Source organism: Cyprinus carpio, chromosome A21 (genome assembly GCF_018340385.1).
Source record: "Cyprinus carpio isolate SPL01 chromosome A21, ASM1834038v1, whole genome shotgun sequence".
Classification (NCBI taxonomy): domain Eukaryota; kingdom Metazoa; phylum Chordata; class Actinopteri; order Cypriniformes; family Cyprinidae; genus Cyprinus; species Cyprinus carpio.
In genome coordinates, this window is record NC_056592.1 from 16,420,183 (window position 1) to 16,442,442 (window position 22,260).

Here is a 22,260-nt window from a genome sequence, read left to right on the forward strand (position 1 = left end):
GAGAGCATAGGCCGTAATTTAGATATATTTTTGAGATGGAAAAATGCAATTTTACAAATGCTAGAAATGTGGCTTTCTAAGGAAAGATTGCTATCAAATAGCACACCTAGGTTCCTAACTGATAACAAAGAATTGACAGAGCAGCCATCAAGTCTTAGACAGCATTCTTGGTTATTACATGCAGAGTTTTTAGGTCCTATAATTAACACCTCTAATTTAGCAGTAAGAAATTACTTGTCATCCAGTTTTTTATTGACTATGCATTCCGTTAGTTTTTCAAATTGGTATGTTTCGCCAGGCCGCGAAGAAATATAGAGCTGAGTATCATCAGCATAACAGTGAAAGCTAACACTGTTAGCTGTGTAGCCTAGTGAACCAAACTGAGAGACCATTTTGAAGGCTCAGGAAACCTTTGCAGGTGTTTTGAGTTGATTAGCTGTTTGGCATGTCACCATATTCTAAATGGTTGCGATAGTGAATTGGTGGGTTTTTGTTAAATGTGAGCCCAAATCATCACAATTAAAAGAACCAAAGAATTAAACTACTTCAGTCTGTGTGCATTGAATTTATTTAATATAAGGGTTTCACAATTGAAATTGGATTACTGAAATAAATGAACTTTTCCACGACATTCTAATTTGAGATGCACCTGTACTTGTTCATTAAGTGGTGTAAGGAATAGAGAACCAGTTCCACTGGAACCAAATTAATTTCATGACACTGGTTCTACTAACTGTTTTTGAAAGTTTGCATTCTTGTAGCAGAACATTTTGAATACTCTGACAAGGTTTTCTGCACCTTTATTCAGTTGTGGCACAGTTTTAGCTTTAGTTGTAAGGTTGCATTGAATTAAAAGCAGGAGAGAACAAACGTACAGGTAGGGTTGCTAACTTCAGAAAAGAAAAATAAGTGAGAATTGTGATTCGTTACTGGAAAATAGGGGACAGAATAAGGGAAACTAAAATGTTTGTACTATACCACATAGTGTATGTCATTTCCATGTCTGCAGTTAAGTATATGTATAAAAGGTTCTCAAAAATAATCCCTTTTTGCTTAACCTATTTATGTAGAATTACTCTAAAAATAATTTTAATGTCATAAAAAATAAATAAAATGGCACACGCGTTACACACAAACCATCGGCTAATTCAAGCAATTTGTACCATTATAGAATAGTGACTGCACAAGTGGTGTAGTATTTTAGGAGGTGGATATGCTGTGAAATTATAGTACATAGTCTACAAACATGGCTATATGGCATAACATTTGAAAACATAATAACTGAAGGTCTGAAATGTCAAGTCAATAAAGCCTTTTTTAAAAACAATGGCAAAATTTTTTACTAAAATGTTATTGCAACCATATAGCCTATGAATGAATGAAAGTGCATATTTTCAGCCTGACGCAGTTCTCCTTTTCCCGTCCTGCGCCATGTTGTTTAAATAGCAAATGCATTTGCGCCCATTTGTGCACTCATGGGCATCCTGGTCTAAAAATGGCTTGTTGCTATTTTGAGTAATTCAAAAAAGACTCCGCCATAGACCAACTCAAGCCTAGTCTTAAGTCAATGGCGCAATATTTTATATTTTTTGTTATTTAAAGAGCTCATTAGTGTAGAAAATGCGCCTCTGGGTGGGTCCACAATGCCGCGTTCACTTTGCTTATTACACATTGGGACGCACAGCAGCACACAAATATTTTTAATTGGCGCTTGCCAATTCCCCCTTTTAAATAGCAAATCTGCCATGGTACGAGCGTAACTGCCTCTTAAAGGGAATGGGAGATGACACTCAGATTGGTTTATTGCACGTTACGCCCAAAAAACACCCATTACTCATTAAAGGGATCATATGATGTTGCTAAAAAGAACATTATTTTGTGTATTTGGTGTAATGAAATGTGTCTGTGGTTTAGGGTTCAAAAAACACATTCTTTTTTTCATGTACTCTACATTATTGTTTCTCCTCTATACCCCGCATTTCTAAAACGCATAATTTTTTACAAAACTCATCAGTCTGAAAAGTGAGGTGTGCTCTGATCGGCCAGCTATCCAGTGCTTTGTGATTGGCCGAATACCTCAAGCATGTGACTGAAATGTTACACCCCTTACTATACTGTGATGTGTGTCCCGGTCAGAATACCGGTGCCACAAGACAAAAACAATAAAACCCATTATAAATAAGCCATTTGTTGCATCCAGTGGGGACAAAATTACAGGTTATAATAACTTATACTGTGTTTGTACGCATTGTGTTGCATCGCGCCGCGTAAACAAAGCCATGTCTGCATTTGTGATCGGAGAAACGACAAACAACAAGCGCTACTCTACACCAGCGGTTCTCAATTCCAGTCCTTGCGCCCCCCCCAACTCTGCATATTTTGCATGTCTCTCCTTGTTAACACACCTGATTCAGATAATAAGCTCGTTTGAAATGAGCTCTGTGCATGAACTGTGTAGGGACCATGTCAATGGGAACACAGTGTTCATTGCTCCCTACTCCTTGAACAGGGGATATCTGTTGAAATATGGTTGACTCAAACTTTTATAAAGTATATCTCTTTGGGTTTGAGACTTTAGTCTTTGCAACTTTACAGATCTTCTTTATGCACCTAGAGCTAGTAACACTCCAAAGAGAAAGGAAAACTTGAAATCGCATCATATGACACCTTTAAAAGAATAGGGACAACCCATATAGACCATGCGCCGACCGGTTTCCCATTGTTAAACTAGCAAAAGTGGATTCGGACACACCCTGAGTGCAGCTGCACTGTGCACTTTAAACAGTGCGCTTAGATCGTTAAAATAGGGCCCTCAGAGTATAGGCTGCTTTTGGTTCTTAAATTTGTGCTTCAATAATGAGGTCCAATTTTAAGAATACACCAAGTTAAAATGTGCCTTTTTTCTTCTCTTTTTAACAACGTTAACTTACAATAGTGAAAGACGTCTTCTCTCAGGTTTATTGCGTGTTTTCCTGCCTTGCTGGATGTTCCATTGAAGAAAAGTGAAGCCACCAATGTCCCAATAGGGCGTGGACATATTGTGCTGATTTGGGACCAGAGTCTGCGCAGTAGTGAACTCGGGACCCGAGTCTGCGCAGTAGTGAGCAAAGTGGAGCCACAACCTGCCCACTCAACTTTATTAGCCTGACTGCTCCAATTTTTGTCTGGTGCTTGCCATACAAGAGGCTTGTGTAAAAATAAGGTAAATACGACTCCAATCTCCTCCTGAAGATCCCGGAAAAGTTAGTTCGCTCAGAGAAAGAACGGTTGGCAACCCTATAGTACGTACAGGTCACCAATTCATTTTAATTAATTCAAAAAGACTTGTAATTGCAAAGTCACAAAGATTTAACAATTCTTCAGACGTTACTGCCTGTGGAATCAAGGAAAACTACCTCTAATTTTGACTGTTGTTTATGTCATTTTCTTCACTTAGGGATATCAAAGCTGGGAACATCCTGCTGACCGAGCCTGGACAAGTCAAACTGGCAGATTTTGGTTCTGCCTCCATTGTCTCTCCAGCCAACTCTTTTGTGGGGACACCATACTGGTGAGCACACTGGTTATCTCTAAATAATGAGTCCATTCACACAGCCTGATTACTAACATGGTCACCTCCTCTCAGGATGGCCCCTGAAGTGATTTTAGCCATGGACGAGGGACAGTATGATGGAAAGATTGACATCTGGTCTCTTGGGATCACCTGCATAGAACTAGGTGACAAAGAAGTGCTGCTCATTGTAAATTGAATTGTGCGTCTTTCACGTTGTAAAAGTCAGTCTTACTTTTTCTTCTCCCTTTTGCTGTAGCGGAAAGAAAACCTCCTCTGTTTAACATGAATGCGATGAGTGCCTTATACCACATAGCGCAGAATGAGAGCCCTGCACTGCAATCGAGTGAATGGTGAGTCCACTAATATATACACAAAAATAGCATTTTGCATTACGGCCTATGTAGTAAAATCAAAAATTGTGGTGATTTTGTGTGTGTATTTTTATTGACTATTTTTCATGCGAATAGCAAGTATGCAAGCATTAAGTAAACTTTTAATAAAGTTTCTGATTTAAACTTCAGTAGCAAAAATGGCATTAGAGAAGTTTAAAATAAATTAAATTAGTTCAAAATAAAATATAAAAATATTAAATTTAGTAAAAATATTGATAGGTAAATATTGCTGTGCATATAAATGCAAATAATTAAATATTAATTTAGTTAAATCTACTTTACAACCCAGGGCTCGACATTAATGCTTGTCCGGGACAAGTGGATTTTGTGAAGGGGCAAGTGAAAGAGAATTTTACTTGCCCGACCGGACAAGTAACCTGATTAAAATTATAATAATAAACAATAACTAGGGCAGCACAGAAACTTTGAAAGTAATAAAATCATAATCTTTCTCGCCAGTGTAAACGGTGACTAATAACGGATAATGTATTAACAGTATCAAGGTCGCGTCAGTTGAGGCTCGAGCAGCCTTTCTGACTCGAGGAGAAATTCAAACTATAAGCGCAACAGCACACATAAAGAAACAAACATACTGCGGTAGAAAAAATATAAATATTCTATATAATATATGTAACATCACACGACCAAGAGTCATGTTTTCCAGACTTTCAGCATGATTGCAAATGTGATATTGATTTTATACAACTTTAGTTCAATAAACAGAATATTAACTGACTTACATTTTAGACACATTATTGATCGTTTTTGCTCCATTGCGCTAATGAAAATAGTTCTAAGCAAAGCCACAGAAGAACAGTCGCGCATCTCCAAACAACACACAACAGTCTTTCTCACTGAATGATTTAGCATTTTTTAATGAGTCAGTGATTCAGTGAGACATTCATAAAGACAGTTACTTGCTTAATTTATTGAATGAATCAGCCGTTTGAACGAATCCGTTGAATCAATTATTCACTCATTAAGACAGTGACTTGCCACCACCTACTGGTGGTTTAATTTCATATTTAAAAGTATCATTGCATTTTTACAACATTTCATATTTGTATGTCAAAAAAAGTAAAACATTAATCTAATAACATTATTTATGCATTTGCAATTTTGAGTAAATTAATTTATGAAACCTCTTATCTTCATTAAACAGTCTGACATCTAAATGGCACTTTCGATGCAGCTCCTGTGTTTCCTCTGAAGTGGAAAGATGGAGTTTGTTGATACTGATTTTATTTGAATAGTAACAACCATATACTGTCTTATTATTCTAACTTAATGTATTTATCAAATTTAAGAATTTGACGTAAATGGTCACATGTACATTTAATCAGGTTAGGAAAATATTGTCCTTCATAAAGTTAAAAAGTGTAACAGCAGTCAGTTAAAGGCAAATATCACAAATATGCTGATTAAAGTAATACCTGATAGAGCACTGATGAGACTATTGCTTCAGAATAAATTACATCGGTCCCCGGACAATAACTTTTTTAGTGAATGACTGAATGACTGATTAAGCACATGTCAAAGCTTAAAGGGATAGTTCACCCAAAAATGAAAATTATGTCATTAATGACTCACCCTCATGTCGTTCCAAACCCGTGAGACCTCCGTTCATTTTTGGAACACAGTATAAGATATTTTAGATTTAGTCCGATAGCTTTCTGTCCCTCCATTGAGAATGTATGTACGGTATACTGTCCACGTCCAGAAAGGTAATAAAAACATCTTCAAAGTAGTCCATGTGACATCAGAGGGTCCGTTAGAATTTTTTGAAGCATCGAAAATACATTTTGGTCCAAAAATATCAAAAACTACGACTTTATTCAGCATTGACTTCTCTCCCGGGTCTGTTATGAGCGCGTTCACAACACTGCAGTTTAGTGATATCCGGTTCGCGAACGAATCACTCGATGTAACCGGATCTTCTTGAACCAGTTCACCAAATCGAACTGAATCGTTTGAAACGGTTCGCGTCAACAATAAGCATTAATCCACAAATGACTTAAGCTGTTAACTTTTTTAACATGGCTGACACTCCCTCTGAGTTCAAATAAACCAATATCCCGGAGTAATTCATTAACTCAAACAGTACACTGACTGAACTGCTGACCGAGCCAGATAACGAACGAAACATTGACTCGTTCTCGAGTCAAGAACCGTTTCTGTCGGACGCGTCCGGATTCGAGAAGCGAAGAGCTGATGATACTGCGCATGCGTGATTCAGCTTGAAGCAGACTGACACACAGCGCGTCTGAACCGAGCTGGTTCTTTTGGTGATTGATTCTGAACTGATTCTGTGCTAATGTTATGAGTGCGGCTAAACCGAAGGCTTGAATCAAGGGCAATCATCGCCAATGAAGTCATTACGTCGAGTGCAAAAGAACTGGTGAACCGTTTTCGGCAACCGGTTTATTGAATCAAACTGTCCGAAAGAACCGGTTCGCGGAAAAGAACAGAACTTCCCATCACTCCCGGTGATCCGAAAACCGATGCAACCGGTTCCTTGACTCGAGAACGAGTCAATGTTTCGTTAATTACCCAGCTATATCAGTTTATTTGAAAGTGTACTGTTTGAGTAAATGAATTACTCAGGGATATTGGTTTATTTGAACTCAGAGGGAGTGTCAGCCATGTTAAAAAAGTTAACAGCTTAAGTCATTTGTGGATTAATGCTTATTGTTGACGCGAACCGTTTCAAACGATTCAGTTCGATTTGGTGAACTGGTTCAAGAAGATCCGGTTACATCGAATGATTCGTTCGCGAACCGGATATCACTAAACTGCAGTGTTGTGAACGCGTTCATAACAGACCCGGGAGAGAAGTCAATGCTGAATAAAGTCGTAGTTTTTGATATTTTTGGACCAAAATGTATTTTCGATGCTTCAAAAAAATTCTAACGGACCCTCTGATGTCACATGGACTACTTTGAAGATGTTTTTATTACCTTTCTGGACGTGGACAGTATACCGTACATACATTCTCAATGGAGGGTCACGAATCTCTAACAACAAAACTAAAATACATTAAACACATAATCCAAAAATGAACGGAGGTCTCACGGGTTTGGAACGACATGAGAGTGAGTCATTAATGACATAATTTTCATTTTTGGGTGAACTATCCCTTTAATGTCGAGCCCTGCAACCAATGTATGTTTGGCTGAAATGAAAGTTCCACTAATTGAAGCAAGACACACACCTATATGGCTGCCCACTGCTCTGGGTGTGTGTTCACGGTGTGTGCGTTCAGTACTGTGTGTGCACTTGGATGGGTTAAATGCAGATTGGTAAAAAGCTGTATTTTCTTCAATCTTTGAAGTGTTGCTAATAAAACTCATTGTGTGCTTCCTAGAATTTAGATAACATATTTACATATTATGATTCTATAATTTATTGCTTACAGTGTCTTTACTTGATCTTAAAAAGGTCTTAAAAATTCTTAAATTAACCTTCATCAAACCTGTATAAACCCTATTGAAGTCACTTTAAATGGCCCATTTACAATAAGTCAATTTGGACAAGATACATTAAGATGTATATTATGAAAAATATTGAGGGATTTCTACATTAATGAGCAGTCATTAGTTGATTTACATGCTATATCATTTTCTTTCCTCAGGACGGATTATTTTAGAAATTTTGCTGACTCCTGCCTTCAAAAAATCCCCCAAGACAGACCACACTCTGAGGATCTGTTGCAGGTGTTTACTTTGCACTAAATTATCAACACATAAGTTAAATAAACTTTTTTTTTTGTTTCCAAATCATAATAATAATCCACCTGAATATTTACAACTGTCTTATTTTCTGCACTCTTTACTAAAACCATAGCATGCCTTCATCCTGCGAGAGAGACCAGAATCTGTTCTGATAGACTTAATTTTGCGGACAAAAGATGCGGTCCGAGAGCTGGACAACCTGCAGTACCGCAAGATGAAGAAGATCCTCTTTCAGGAGGCGCACAATATAAAGACCACTCTGAAATCGGAGTCAAAATCAGTGCCTTCAAGAGCCTTATGTAGTATTGACTGGCTTATACATATATATATATATATATATATATATATATATATATATTTATATATATATATATATATATATATATATATATATATATATATATATATATATATATATATATATATATATATATATATATATTTATATATATTTATATATATATACCCACATATCTATATATATATATATATATATATATATATATAAATAAGTGGGGTCCGAAATCTGAGTTGAAATCAATACAGTCAAAATGTTCAACGTCTGGACACTGTTTTTGTTTACTTATTTATTTTTTCAAAATAGAGTTGTTTATATCACTATGACCGTTGGTTTCTGATAGGGGTGCACCGATCCGATACTCCGTATCGGTATCGCTCCTATACTGGCATTTTCTGCCAGATCAGGTATTGGTCAGACAAGACTGATCCAAATCCAATATTCTGCGTATAAGGCACAAAAACATTATAAAGCACTGTAGAGGTTATGGTTTGGTTATGACAGTCAAGACGATAAAACTCTCTCCAAGATTATTCAATGTTCCTATTATTATACTTGATCTGTAGATAAAGATCAATGGTTTTGCATAAAAGGACTTTATCTTGCTGGAATTTAGTGCTGTTTCTAAATCATGTTACTTTCTACCGGGTGTCTGTTAGATCACAACACTGGAGTAGAGAGCACTATGAATTGTTCTTCATGCGCACAGTAACTGAAATTTAAAACTGTTAAAAGAAAAGGCTCAATATACTATTGCACAGATATAATACACTACGCATCAGTATCTCTTCCCTTTGTGCTTTGAACTTTTCTATGCAGAGCGCAGCATGCTGTGTCTCCGTGTTGCTTCAAGTGCATCATTCTGCGCACGGGATGTGCATAAAGCACTTTGTGCCGCTCTATTATAATACTATTGCGCAATGAAACCTTATTAATAGCCTTTCTTGTTGTTTTATCTATCAGATGTTGTTGCCTCATTACTGTGCTATACATTTAAAAGAAATGTCTTTAAATTTTATATATATATATATAAATATATTACTTGTTTTTCATGAATGTATTTTATAACAATACAAAGCAATGTTTAACATTTTACCAGATTTAGCCCTACACTTATTCACTTTTATTTTTTCCCCAATAAAATGTTTTTTTTTTCACTAAGATTTTGTAAAATTGTGCACATTGTGATTTTTCTAGAGTAACTTTTGCTACTGAATTATCCACTAACCTAGTATATAGTAGCATTTTTGTCATAGATTATGATTATATATTTAGTCATTTATTGTTTTTTTTACAATGAAGTTGTCTATATGTGGTAGATTGTGTTTTACACACAAAAGAGTGATGATCAGGTCTACACACTGAGGTATAGAAATTCGACACTGATTAAAAACATTTCTGGTATCAGATCGGGATCAGTTCTGAAAAAGTGGTACATCCACACAACCCCAATAACCTAAATCCCTCATTTTTGTGTATGTGTGTTTAGGAGCCAGAGCACGGTCCTGGTCGCACAGGCACAGTGAGCAGTGTGGGCAGTAATCAGTCCATTCCCAGCATGTCGATCAGCGCAAGCTCTCAGAGCAGCTCAGTGAACAGCATTCCTGACGCAGCTGATGACAAGAGTGACCTTGACCTGGAGAAAGACCACACTGTTATGTCTAATAATTCGGTCATACACCTGAAGCCTGTACGTTCACACACCTCTTGATAAAACATCTCAGAAACCTTCATGCCTTCCTGCATAACCCAAAGCAGAGATACTTTATACAAAGTAACTGTGAACATTGAACCTCATGATACCCAATTATGTTTCCTGATTTTGTGTCCAACAGGAAGAAGTAGTAGTTTACCCTGAGGATCCTGAAACGCATCCTCGTCCCTTAGAAGCCCAGGCGGCACCCGCACAGCCCCCGCAGCGCAAACACCATCGCAACCGCGAGCACTTTGCCACTATCCGCACAGCCTATCTGGTGAGTAGGGATGTGCCCGAAAACAGTGTTCGAAAAGGTAATGATGTGTACTATGGCACCCCTAAAGGAAATAAATACGTGATATACAAGAAAAATATATTTCAGTGCTTTCCTTCACAATTATGGATACTTGTCCTATATATAAATTGCGGGCATCAGGGAGCCATTATTAATATTCAGGACATTGAAATCACTTATAAATGCACGTTGGCTTTTTACTTTCACTTTTGAGATTCGCGTTCACACGCAGCCTACTCTACTACGGAACGGTATTACTTACCACACATTTCACAAGATTAGATGTTTGTCATTGTTGCTCAGGATGTGCAAATCATTCGCCATCATCCTATCAGTCACCTTACCTCTCTCTGTTTGTTTAAGTGAAATTTTATGTACTGTTATGTAAAAGGCAACCGCTAGCGAACAGCTAACCCTGTAACTGTAAACTGAATTGCTTCACAATAATTTTTTGTTCACTCTCAGCCTCAGGTTCTTGTAATGTTCAAAATTCACAAGATGTCTCTTGATTATTTTTATTTCCTCTTCTTCACTTTCCTTCCATTTCCTTGTGTTCCTCCTCTCCCTTCTTTCAGGTGACACGCCAGATGCAGGAACATGAGCAGGACTCCGAGCTGAGGGAGCAGATGTCCGGTTACAAACGCATGAGACGGCAGCACCAGAAGCACATTATGGCCCTGGAGAACAAACTGAAAGCGGAGATGGATGAACACAGGCTGAGACTGGACAAAGAGCTGGAGGCCCAGAGGAACAGCTTTGCCACTGAGATGGAGAAACTTGTGAAGAAAAACCAAGCATCCATAGAAAAAGATGTAAGTGTGCACAAGCCATGTCACACAATCTGTTTAGATCACAAGCACAATCATTTTTTGGGCCGCACAAAGATGTGGAAAGTAATGTGGAAGTTCACCTGAGAAATGCTTATGAATTGGGAATTCCCCTCTTCCTCTTATGCCATGGCCCTCAATTCCAGTGAAGACAAATCTTGATATTACGTCATAAAATGATTCGCTTTCTACTTTGTGGCAACAAAGGGGGAGATTATATTTCTGCTTCATCATGACAAAGGCACTATGCACAAAGATATTTTATTTGATATATTTTATTTTTTTGTCATTTTCATGAATGTTATATCTTGAGCCAAGTCATTTGCCAATGATGAGAAGAAATTCCAACAGCACATTCAAGCACAGCAAAAGAAAGAGCTTAGTAGCTTCCTGGAGTCACAGAAACGAGAGTACAAGCTAAGAAAGGAACAACTGAAAGAGGTAAACACACATATTCAAGCATGGCTTTTTACCCATATATGATTTTGCCAATTGTATTTTTCAATCATGGCATAATTCCACCTAAACTGACCTTTGAGATCTGTGAGATTATTTTTGCTTGAACAGTGTAACGAAATGAAGACAAATGAAAACCCGGAAATAGGCATAGGCAACACAGCTATAATGTCATATATTTCTATTGTTCAGCCGTTTGACAGTTACACAGTTATAGAAATGGATAATATACAATCCAGAGGATGAGAGAAAACTGTTACTAAGTTGATATAAAATGTTTAAAGCAAGAAGTAAAATAAATAATTGAAAACAGAAATATTCATACTTAACAAAAAAAAAAAGTTTTTTGATTTAAAGCCTCCCTGCAGTCAGAAATTTAAGTCATCTTTGTTAATCAAAATGACATATTTAAAAAAAAATCCCATTAAAATAATTTCTTCATTATTCAAATTCTGGATGTATTATAGCCTAGTAGTGCAATGAGTGCTCCTCTTACGATCACTAAAAAGTTGTCGCTCATCTTAATTTATCACAATCTCAAAAAGTTTGTTTATAATCAATGAAGCTCTCAACAGATATCTCTGTGACTGGCTACACTGCTCCAAAAAAAAAAAGTAAATAGAAACTTTTGACCAAGGGCTTGTACCATGATGGTGGCTGAACAATCTCAGGGTTACAGAATTCATTTCGAGTTGACAAAACCAAACCTATCCAATCCGGCTGATGCTCATCATCAACTTTCTATGTCAACTCAGGCTTTGATCCTGAGTAGGGTTGGGTATCATTTGAATTTTATTGATTCTGATTCTTATCCATTCTTAGTTTCGATTCCAATAAGATAAAAAAAATCCAATAATTCTGTTGCAGCTAAATAACATGAGCAAAAATCAGCAGCAGAACAGAACACTGCAAGAGGAATTTTGCCTATGCTTTAAAAAATAAATACCACAGCAAAAACAACTAGATTAATATAAATTTTAAATATTAAAGTGTTAAAACAGTAAACAGTCAAATAGGAACAAACAAATCAATTAATAGGATAAATAAATACAACTGAACCAAATTTAAGGTACAGAAATTTTAAACTTAAAAAATTTAAAAACGTTCCATAGTTTTCTTTTCATAAATAAAATATAGATTAAAGTTATTAAATATATTCAGTAAAAATCAGTGAATGCTTTTCTTTTGTTCTTTGATTAACATTAATGACAGGCAGCGCGTTTATAGGCTGCTGTCACTTTAACACCGAACGCACGCGGCGCTAAAAACACTGTACATGTGTTTTCTTTCTCATCTGTTTACGTTCACTTAAGACAAAAACGCCTGTGTTTATGATGATATACTGACATAGTTTTCTGCCTACTGGTCAATAAATATGAAAGAAGTCAGTTTTGGCCCGGAACAACCTTTTCTACAGTGGAAATACATGGAAAAGACACGGACACAAACCGGAAACACCCATACCGCGACCACTGTTGCACTGGTGCACGCGCTTGTGCTTCATGTGCGCTGCATGCAAACAGGGCGCAAGTGCACATGAAAGTGTGACATCGGTAATGAACAGCCAGTCACACACCTTGAAACTGTGATTCACTTCGCGCAAAGCAAGTCAGTGGCTACGTTTACATGCACAATTTTTGGTTCAGTCAGACTGAATTCATTCTGATTTATGAATCTAAATGTAGTGTTTACATGAACGCTAAATAAAGTGATCGGGTTGATGTGCGTGTTTATATGTCAAGCTTCAAATCGTAATGGATTTTTTTTTTTTTGACGTGCACACTGCACAAATATAGAGTTTCTCACTGTTTGCACATAATAACCACTCTCCTACATGGTTTCTTTATTTGTTAACAGAATTAATATTCATCCATTTATGGATAAATATACATATAAACCACTGTGCCGTGCTGCTCATTTATCACACAGTAAAAATGCCCCTCCCCACGCCCAAAATGGGTTGCCTGTGGATCAGAATCCAAAACAAGGACTGGAGGGAGGTTGTCCTGCTCCACTTCACAGTTGCAGAGTGACACATTTATACAACACTTTATTCAATAGGAAGAACCGCTAATTACGCTATTTCTGTGTCATTGCACATGCGCATTACTTTCAGTTTTGGGGTTTAATTATTAGAAATGGAATAAACCACCCCCTTCAATCGGTTCGAAATTTCATTCTGATCGAGCTCAATCGGATGGAATAAGGTGTTTACATACAGGCTTTTCAGTCCGATTTAGCCGCCAATCCGATTACAAATGAATTATTTGGTTGTAAACATAGCCAGTGTGATTAACTGCCAAACATTAAAAGATTGAAAAATATTAAGAATTTAAACACCCATTTACACAGCAAGATGAAAAGAGCAGTCCATGAAAGAGGACAACTTAAAGAAAACATTTTGCAATATCAGTGCAAGTGAAAGTTGTTAAGTTAGTTTATATAAAGTTAAAACTGTATAAAGTAGGGGTAAAACGATTCACTCATTTTCTCGATGCATCGATTACAGACCCTGACGATGCAATGCATCGATCTTGATACATGGATTTTTGAATCGTGAATCACCGATTTCGGACAGTAATCGATTTAAAACGCTAAGAATCAAATAAATGGCGATTTCTTTTTTTTTTTTGTGATCAACTTTTTTTTTTTTTTTTTTTTAAACAAAACAACATCCATTCAAACAAACATAACAGGGAAGGGGAAGCAACAGAAATACCAATATTTTTACAGTCTGAAAGAAGAAGAGAAGAAAGTGCTTTTTATAGTCATTCCTTTATATAATCCAAAATTTTGGTATAAAAACATTACCATGCATCAATGGTACTAGGTTTAGCCCTGTTCATTCATGCTGTTGTATATTCACAAGTCACTATTTTAAAGAGGCTGTGAATCCAAAATGTTTTTGCACATGTGAGGAGTAAACCAGTTTTGTATTATTGTCTTCTTCGGAGTTGTAAAATCAGCAAACAACATTCTCTTTTGTTGAATTTATACAGGAGTTGGAATCGTCATTGAGAAGACATAAACATGGATTAGACATGTAATAAAGTTGTAGTAAAAAGGATAAAACAGAATTCATGTGTCCATAGGTTGACAACAATTGGAAATTCCCAAAACGTGTGGAGAAAAGTACCTGATGATGCAGTGTTACAGATATGGCAACTATAGGCCGATTGCAGTTTCATTTTAACTTTTTGTAAGGAGTTATGTATGCTCTATGGATGACTTTGAAATGGATAAGATGGTGAGCCCCCTCCCAGTCTACTGATGTCAAAATCTCTTATTTCACGATTCCATATATCTCTTAATAGAAAGAGGCTTTGCAGTGTGATCATTAAGTTTACTATATATTAAAGAAACAGATGGCTGAGAGCAGGAATTAATGGAGACCTTGAACAGGGTTCGTGCCATGCATCTCTCCTTCACACGCTCCAATGTTTACCACCTGTGACTTACAGGATTGTGCTCGCGCTCCATTCATCTCACTGACACTTTTTTTGAGCAGCTGATGTGTGATCTCTCCTTAGTAGCCTACTCATGGCCAGTAAACGCCTAGATATACTTCAAACGAAGTTTGAATAACCATTTTCATTTGGGGTCAAAAAGAAGTTTGAAAAAGCTGAGTGACGGTATACTGTTTTCAAACATTCCGACACCCCCGCGCTGCTGGAGGCAGGGTGTAGATCAATGTAAACATGCGTCGCGATGCTCACGGCTATGCCCTAAACATAACAACAATGAAATGAAGTGTAGGCAATCTAGGTGTGAGACGGGCACCAATGGTCAGAATATTATAGACACAAGAATAATGATTAGCAGCAGTTATCATGTTTGCAATACAAAAGAACCATTCTATTTCCATAATCAGTCCTTTATGCGAAGTGTGAATGTCTCATAGTCTAAAACTTTAGCATGATGTGGAAAAAAATATTGGAGTCAGTTTGTTACTTTTATTTTATTAGTGTTCATTTATTTTATTAAACTGTATAAATTGTTATACCTTTTTATATTTTATGTGATGTCATGATTTACTTTTGATAAAAACAAAAGTTTATTATTGTATGCTTGTTCAATTATTGTATACCCTTTAAATTAATTTATTGAAAGAAAAACAACAGCAGCAGCTGTATGGTGTAACATTTATTTGAAATGCATGTATTTGGTACTTTCTACCTTATATCTTTACTCTTTCCTTTCATTCTTTTCATGGCTTTGGAAAACGTTTCTCAGATGTTTCTCTGTGTCACTTTTTGCAACACCAAGCTTTGTTGCAATTTCTTTCTAGGAATTAAATGCTTTCTCTGAATCTTAAAAGTATGTCCGCGAGCGATCGTTCAGGTGCAGATATATCTGTGCCAGCTCAGCTATTCAACACATTGTATTTATGTTGCTAGTGATAGGAGATGTTGTTCTCTTGCCTGACCTCCGTTGAATGAGATACGAAAAAAAAAATTGCACGTCAAAGAAGGTAGAGTTTCAGAACACACCCACCGATTGCGTAACTGCCACGGACCAGTGGAAGCTCAAAGGTGTTTAGGAGGCAAAACGAACTCATGGTCTAGTTCCTTATTCCTGTCACGTGACTGATCACATGACAGGCCGACCTACTTACAATTAAAGACATACACACACTAAAATGAATAAGAGGATTAAAATGGCTAAGACAACATGTAAAACCATTAAAACTGAATTATATATACATAAAACCATCTTAATATATATTGAGTGGTAAAAACATGTCTTTGTGTGACAGTGTCACAGCATGGACGGAGCAGAAATGTAAGTGTCTAAAGTATACACACAGTTCCATTGAATGATACATGTTTTAACAATGTCATTCAACTGAATTTATGAAGGGAACTGTTAAAATAACCACAGCATTAACAACAACCTTGAGAAAAGAGCTACAAGGTTTATCTGATAATCAGATGCATGAAAGTAGCATTCGTTGCTTTAGCAAATAGGAATTGGGTGTGTTTTCTCTCAGAATCATCATTCGCCGATGGAGAGAAAAATTTATATACTATAGCATTTTATTTTATAAAAATGAGAGAAGTTTTCGCACTGAAAGAGAAGTGATCCCACGCTTATAGAACTTAAGACGTGACGGGCTATATCTGCAGCTAAGCTGAATAAAAAGCAGAATGAACTGAATCATTAAAACAATAAACACAATAAATTAATAAAATATATGAATGACGAAGTGCTAATTGACATAATTTATTACAGTACAGAAACTTTAAAGTATATTTTCTACCTTATTCTGTGCATAAAATTGAAATAATTGTAGTATATAAAACAATAATAAAATTGCCATTAGGAAAAAATTATAGATTATAAATGATTGATTATTGTCCACTGTCCAGCAGAGTATTTGATTTCTTATAGCAAATTCAATGTAAGAGATAAGAATAGAATTCCTTGTATAATAATAATAATAATAATAATAATAATGCATACATAGATAAAATTATTGTATTTGACATTTCTGTCACTTCTGAAATGATGGCTATGCCGTTGGTGTGACAAAATGTTAGCCTATACATAACTACATTTAAAGCTCTTTTTTAAAAATATTGGCTTACATAAATTTCTACATATGCCATGTCATGCCATAACATCATTAAACTATCATCTAACAATGGACAAAAGTGTTTTTTTTTTTTTTATGTAACCTATGGTTCTCTTTGGTTCTAATTTACCCCCAACTAAGCATATAAAGAATTTAGGGGAAGAATTTAAATAATCCTGTGAATGCACTTAAAGAATGCAGAATCGAGTCGTGAAATAAATCGAATCAAATTGAATTGAATCGTTCTGAATTTGCAAAAATCGTTCTCGAATCGAATCAAAAATCTATGAATCATGAATTGAATCAAATCACTGTCTACCCAAAGATTCACAGCCCTAGTATAAAGGTATACACAGAATCAAAAATCTAACCTAAAATGAAGTCATGTTTAAAGTTTTATCTATTGTATATAAAGCTTATTTATATTATGTATACATTTATATTTATTTAAAATAAAAGTTTAATAATAATTAAACTAAAATGGCTAGTGTAATGGATTTAGTGTATAATAATTATATAAATTACATAAAACAATTATAATAAATAATATCACTAAAAGCCAGAAGATTTTATCTTTAAACATGTTTTACTATGTATTGCCCTTTAATTTGGAGCAAGAGAAACTGGGGGAGTGACTTTGCTCGAAACTGATTAAACAAATTTCGGTTTGAGATATCTAAACCTGGGGCCTGTACCATGAAGCCGGATTAGCTGACTAGCCAGATAAGTTTCAGTTTAGTTTGCACCAATCCTGGGTTTTAGGTACCATGTAAGTGACTTGGATTTTAGCAGCGTTCATTGCCATATTAACTTACACTCCACGGCTAACCTGCTCCGGGGCAGGTTATGTTCTGGGTTGGAGATCTCAAACTGAAGTTGGACCAATCAGATATGAGCAAAGTGACACATGTTTGAAACAAAAAGTGACTCCCCCAGTTTCTCTTGCCCCAAATTAAAGGTCACTAATACTAACAATTGTTTTTGTGGCTTTAATGATAATTACGTAGTTATTTTATATGATCTATAGAATTATTATATGATTCATATTATTATTAATCCGTTACACACAAGCAATTTTAGTTTAACAGTTATTATAAATCATTTATTTTAAATGAATATTAATGTATACAGATCATGTAATATAAATGAGCTGTAGTATCAATAGATAACACTTTTAAAAATGACTACGTGACCTTACATGTTCGAGTCTATATCACTACTATTTTCAAATGTATAAACTAAGTTTCACTTGTGACTGCACTGATAGAGCAAGATCATTTATTTTATTTGTCTTCTTTCATGTTTCATATGACGTTTACATTTGTCATTCTTCAATCTCTTAACCTTTAGCAAAACCTTTAGTTTTGAATCTCGTTGGGTCTCTCGCGAGAAGTAAATCAAACTTGCTTTGTGTTGCAAGGCTTGTGATTGGCTGTTTGCCAGTGATGTAACACATTCATGTGCTCGTGCTCCACAAACTCAGGATCAAAGCTTGAGTTGACAAAGAAAGTTGATGATCAGCATCATGGTACCAACAAAGCCAGATTGGAGAGGTTTGGTTTTGTCAACTCAAAACTAATCCTGTAACTCTGAATTTGTTAAGCTACCATCATGGTACAGGTCCCAGAGCCTTGGAGCGCAGGTTACATTGGTGATGAACACTGCTGAAAACCAAACCCCAAACCACTTTCATGGTGCCTAACCCAGAGTTAGTGCAAACTAAACTGAAACTTACCTGGCTAGCCAGCTAAACCTGCTTCATGGTATAGGCCCAGATATGAAAAGCCTCATCTCACACGTTGATGTAATTGGTTACATGTTTTTTTGACGGTAGGAAACAGGGGCAGTTTAAAACCACATATTTGAGACTGTTTTTGTTACACTGCAGTTTTAAGGGAAAAAAACCTCAGCAATGGTGTTGACTGATGAATTTGCACATGGTTTGTCTTTAAGCATGATAAAAACACCAGAGAAACGTGTAAACAATATCAAAAACCTGATTTTTCACCACAGTGGGTCTTTAAAATTTTTATTATACATAACAAATATATAAATGTAATATGTCTTTACATTTTGCCTTTTATTACTAAAACAAAAAAGCAAGAAAAATGTCTGTATTTCCCTTTACAACCTATTGATGTTTCCCATTCTGCATGTAGGAGCTAAATGAGAACCAGTCCACCCCTAAGAAAGAGAAGCAGGAGCGGCTTTCGAAGCAGAAGGAGAACTTTCAGCACTACCAGGCAGAGGAGGAGGCCAACCTGCTCCGTCGGCAGCGGCAGTACCTGGAGCTGGAATGTCGTCGCTTTAAACGGCGAATCCTCATTGCAAAACACAACGTAGAGCAAGACCTTGTACGCGAGGTAACTTCACTTTTCCTCAAAGACATAATTAATGACTGTTTTGATAATATTTTTTGTAAATAAAAAAAATAATAAAAAAATTTAGTTCCTATATTTTTATTTTTAAAGAAAAATATAATGATAGAGGTTTTCTTGATTCAGGAGCTAAATAAGCGCCAGACGCAGAAAGATCTGGAACATGCCATGCTACTCCGCCATCATGAATCCATGCAAGAGCTGGAGGTGAGACAGCTGGGCACCATCCAGAAGATGCGTACAGAGCTGATCCGCTTGCAGCATCAGACTGAACTCACCAACCAGCTAGAGTACAACAAACGCAGAGAGCGAGAGCTACGCCGCAAACACGTCATGGAGGTCCGGCAACAGCCCAAGAGCCTTAAGGTGTGTAGCCTATGCTTGTTTTTGAAATGTAAATTAGCTAGTACGTACTAGTTTTTTTCTCTCCTCTTTAGTCTAAAGAGCTCCAGATCAAGAAACAGTTCCAGGACACGTGTAAAATCCAGACACGGCAGTATAAGGCCCTGCGCAACCACCTCCTGGAGACCACACCAAAGTCTGACCACAAGGCTGTGTTGAAGAGGCTGAAGGAGGAGCAGACCCGGAAATTAGCCATCCTTGCTGAGCAGTACGACCATTCCATCAATGACATGCTCTCCACACAAGCTGTGAGTGACCTGCCATGTTAGGTGTACGCATATGTATATCTCTTCCTATAAAGAAATCAAATAGCCTTAACCAAAGGAGTAGATACAGTTACTTTAACAGTATTCAGTTGTAGGATAAATTCAGTTGTGGGATAAGTAATGCATGGGGCAAAAATCTGTTCTCCTAATTTAAATGTGGATAATGTGGCATTCACCTTCTCTTGTCATTAACACACTAATTCTAAATGTAACTATGACTCCCATCTTGCCCCTCAGCTGCGATTGGATGAGGCACAGGAGGCCGAATGTCAGGTGCTTAAGATGCAGCTGCAGCAGGAGCTGGAGTTGCTAAATGCTTATCAGAGCAAGATCAAGATGCAGACGGATGCGCAGCACGATCGTGAGAGGAAAGAGCTGGAGCAGAGGGTTTCACTGAGGAGGGCTCTTCTTGAGCAAAAGGTATGTTAACTGATACAAACCCAAACAGCCCACTACTTGAAACCACAGGGGGAGGCATGTTGTTTTAAAGAGTTTGAGATTTTGACATTCCAGAATAAGAAATAAATAAAAAACAAACATAAATATCAAATAAATGTAATAAATTTACCACATAAAACATCCACAAAATACATTTTCAAACTTCTTTTCAGTGGAATATGAACTTTGAAGCATCTCTAAATTATAGAAGGATGTTTAGCCTAATTTCACATCCAAAATTCAAAAAAGACACATCACATTCTCTTAATGCATGCCCAAGAACAAGTGTTTTGCCATTTATGTTGACCCTCCAATTTTGATTTTGGACACACTATTGGAAAAATGTGTAGAACAAAAAAAAAAATTCAAATTTTAAAATCAACAAAAAGTGAACAAACAAACAGTAAAATTACGCAAAAGTAAATGAATTAAAAATTAAAGTTTGACAAGTATTTTGTGTAAAGGCTGGAATATACTGCACAACACACTACGCATCATTCATTTGGCGACTTTGTGAATGGTTCGAGTGAAAAACTGGTCATCATACACTAATATGAGTGATTATCACACACTACCAGACTTTCAAGTAGTTCTGAACACAATCTCATGCAGAACCATCTGCCTCGTTGCTAGGAGACTAATGAAAAATAATATTGTAAACTCAGCCTCAAAATATTGATCTCCCCCAACTAGATGGAATAGTCTGAAGATAAAAATAAGAGTTATACACTATGCAGTTTTCTGTGAAATCTGTCAGCTCTGACTCCCCAATATCTGCAGGCTAGTGTTGTGGAAAAAGACTCTGTTTTCTTTTCAAAAATCACTTGCAGTAGTCAACAAAGCGAGATGCCTACAGAACCCAGTCGCAGCTTCCACTTTTATACAGTTCATATCCAATGACTTCATCTTTAAACTCTTGTTATAATTATTTAACTATCCTCTTGCTTACTTTCTAAGGGTGAAACAAACTACCAACATACGTTACATTGTATCAGTGGCCGGTGCAGCATGTTTATCATACACCATGAACAGAATAACACAGTTCTCAGGATATTCTACAATCACATCTTATATGTCTTATAAAAATACACACAGTTACCAGTACATACCTACAACAACAACCAATATGTCTTATAAAAATATACTGTACTAGTTCTGACTTTCATCAGCTAGCATTGACACACGTACATACCTCAAATCTGTGCAAAAATCTGGGGAAAAGTTATGTGTATTATAGCCTTAACTATACCAACAGCAGCTTAGAAAATATAATATCTTCATCAGAGTGTTACCTGATTCTGTTTTGGTTTTTGGTTAGATTGAAGAGGAGATGGTTACCCTGCAAAATGAGCGTTCAGAGCGAATCCGCAGTCTATTAGAGAAGCAGGCCCGGGAGATTGAGGCGTTCGACTCTGAAAGCATGCGTCTGGGCTTCAGCAACATGGTGCTCTCCAACCTGGCCTCATCCGATGGCCACAGCCACAGCTTTCCGGGGGCCCAGAGTAGCTGGGGCTCCCAGCATGGTGCAAGCTCCCAGGGGTCACAATGGGGAGGGCACCACAGTGGCAGCCAGCACAGCCACCACCACCACCCAAGCCACAGTGACTCTATCCAGCAGCCTTGGGGTCACGGCCTGCCTTCAGGGGGGCCACCCCCCTGGGGACACTACGGGTCTGGGGGCAGTCAGCGCTCGAGCGGGGGAAGTGGTGGGCTACGGAACAGTCCCCAGGCGGTACGGCGGGCCACCACAGGGGTCCGCAGTGAGCAGGCGATGAGCAGAAGTGCCAGCCTCGCCTCTCAGATTTCCAATGGCTCGCACTTGTCCTACACATAAGACCACCCGCTGCTCTCCCACAACACCCATCTTGACCCAAAATGCCATAGGGGAAGGGACAAAGGGGCACCTTGGTATTTTTTTATTTAATTTTTTTTTTTTTTTTTGGTCTTTTCTTT

General features: G+C 37.0%; 1 protein-coding gene across 1 annotated transcript in view; it reads left to right on the plus strand.

Moving 5' to 3' along the window:
- Nucleotides 1-22,260, plus strand: part of taok1b (TAO kinase 1b) — a 48,050-nt gene extending 25,790 nt beyond the window's left edge. Inside the window, exons 7-20 of the mRNA XM_042711067.1 lie at nt 3,437-3,550; nt 3,626-3,717; nt 3,810-3,903; nt 7,577-7,658; nt 7,789-7,956; nt 9,464-9,664; nt 9,810-9,947; nt 10,541-10,777; nt 11,105-11,233; nt 18,983-19,186; nt 19,328-19,567; nt 19,639-19,851; nt 20,107-20,289; nt 21,626-22,260. Coding sequence (XP_042567001.1) covers nt 3,437-3,550; nt 3,626-3,717; nt 3,810-3,903; nt 7,577-7,658; nt 7,789-7,956; nt 9,464-9,664; nt 9,810-9,947; nt 10,541-10,777; nt 11,105-11,233; nt 18,983-19,186; nt 19,328-19,567; nt 19,639-19,851; nt 20,107-20,289; nt 21,626-22,141 — 2,611 coding nt within the window. The 3' untranslated portion in view covers nt 22,142-22,260. The remainder of the gene's footprint in view (nt 1-3,436; nt 3,551-3,625; nt 3,718-3,809; nt 3,904-7,576; nt 7,659-7,788; nt 7,957-9,463; nt 9,665-9,809; nt 9,948-10,540; nt 10,778-11,104; nt 11,234-18,982; nt 19,187-19,327; nt 19,568-19,638; nt 19,852-20,106; nt 20,290-21,625) is intronic.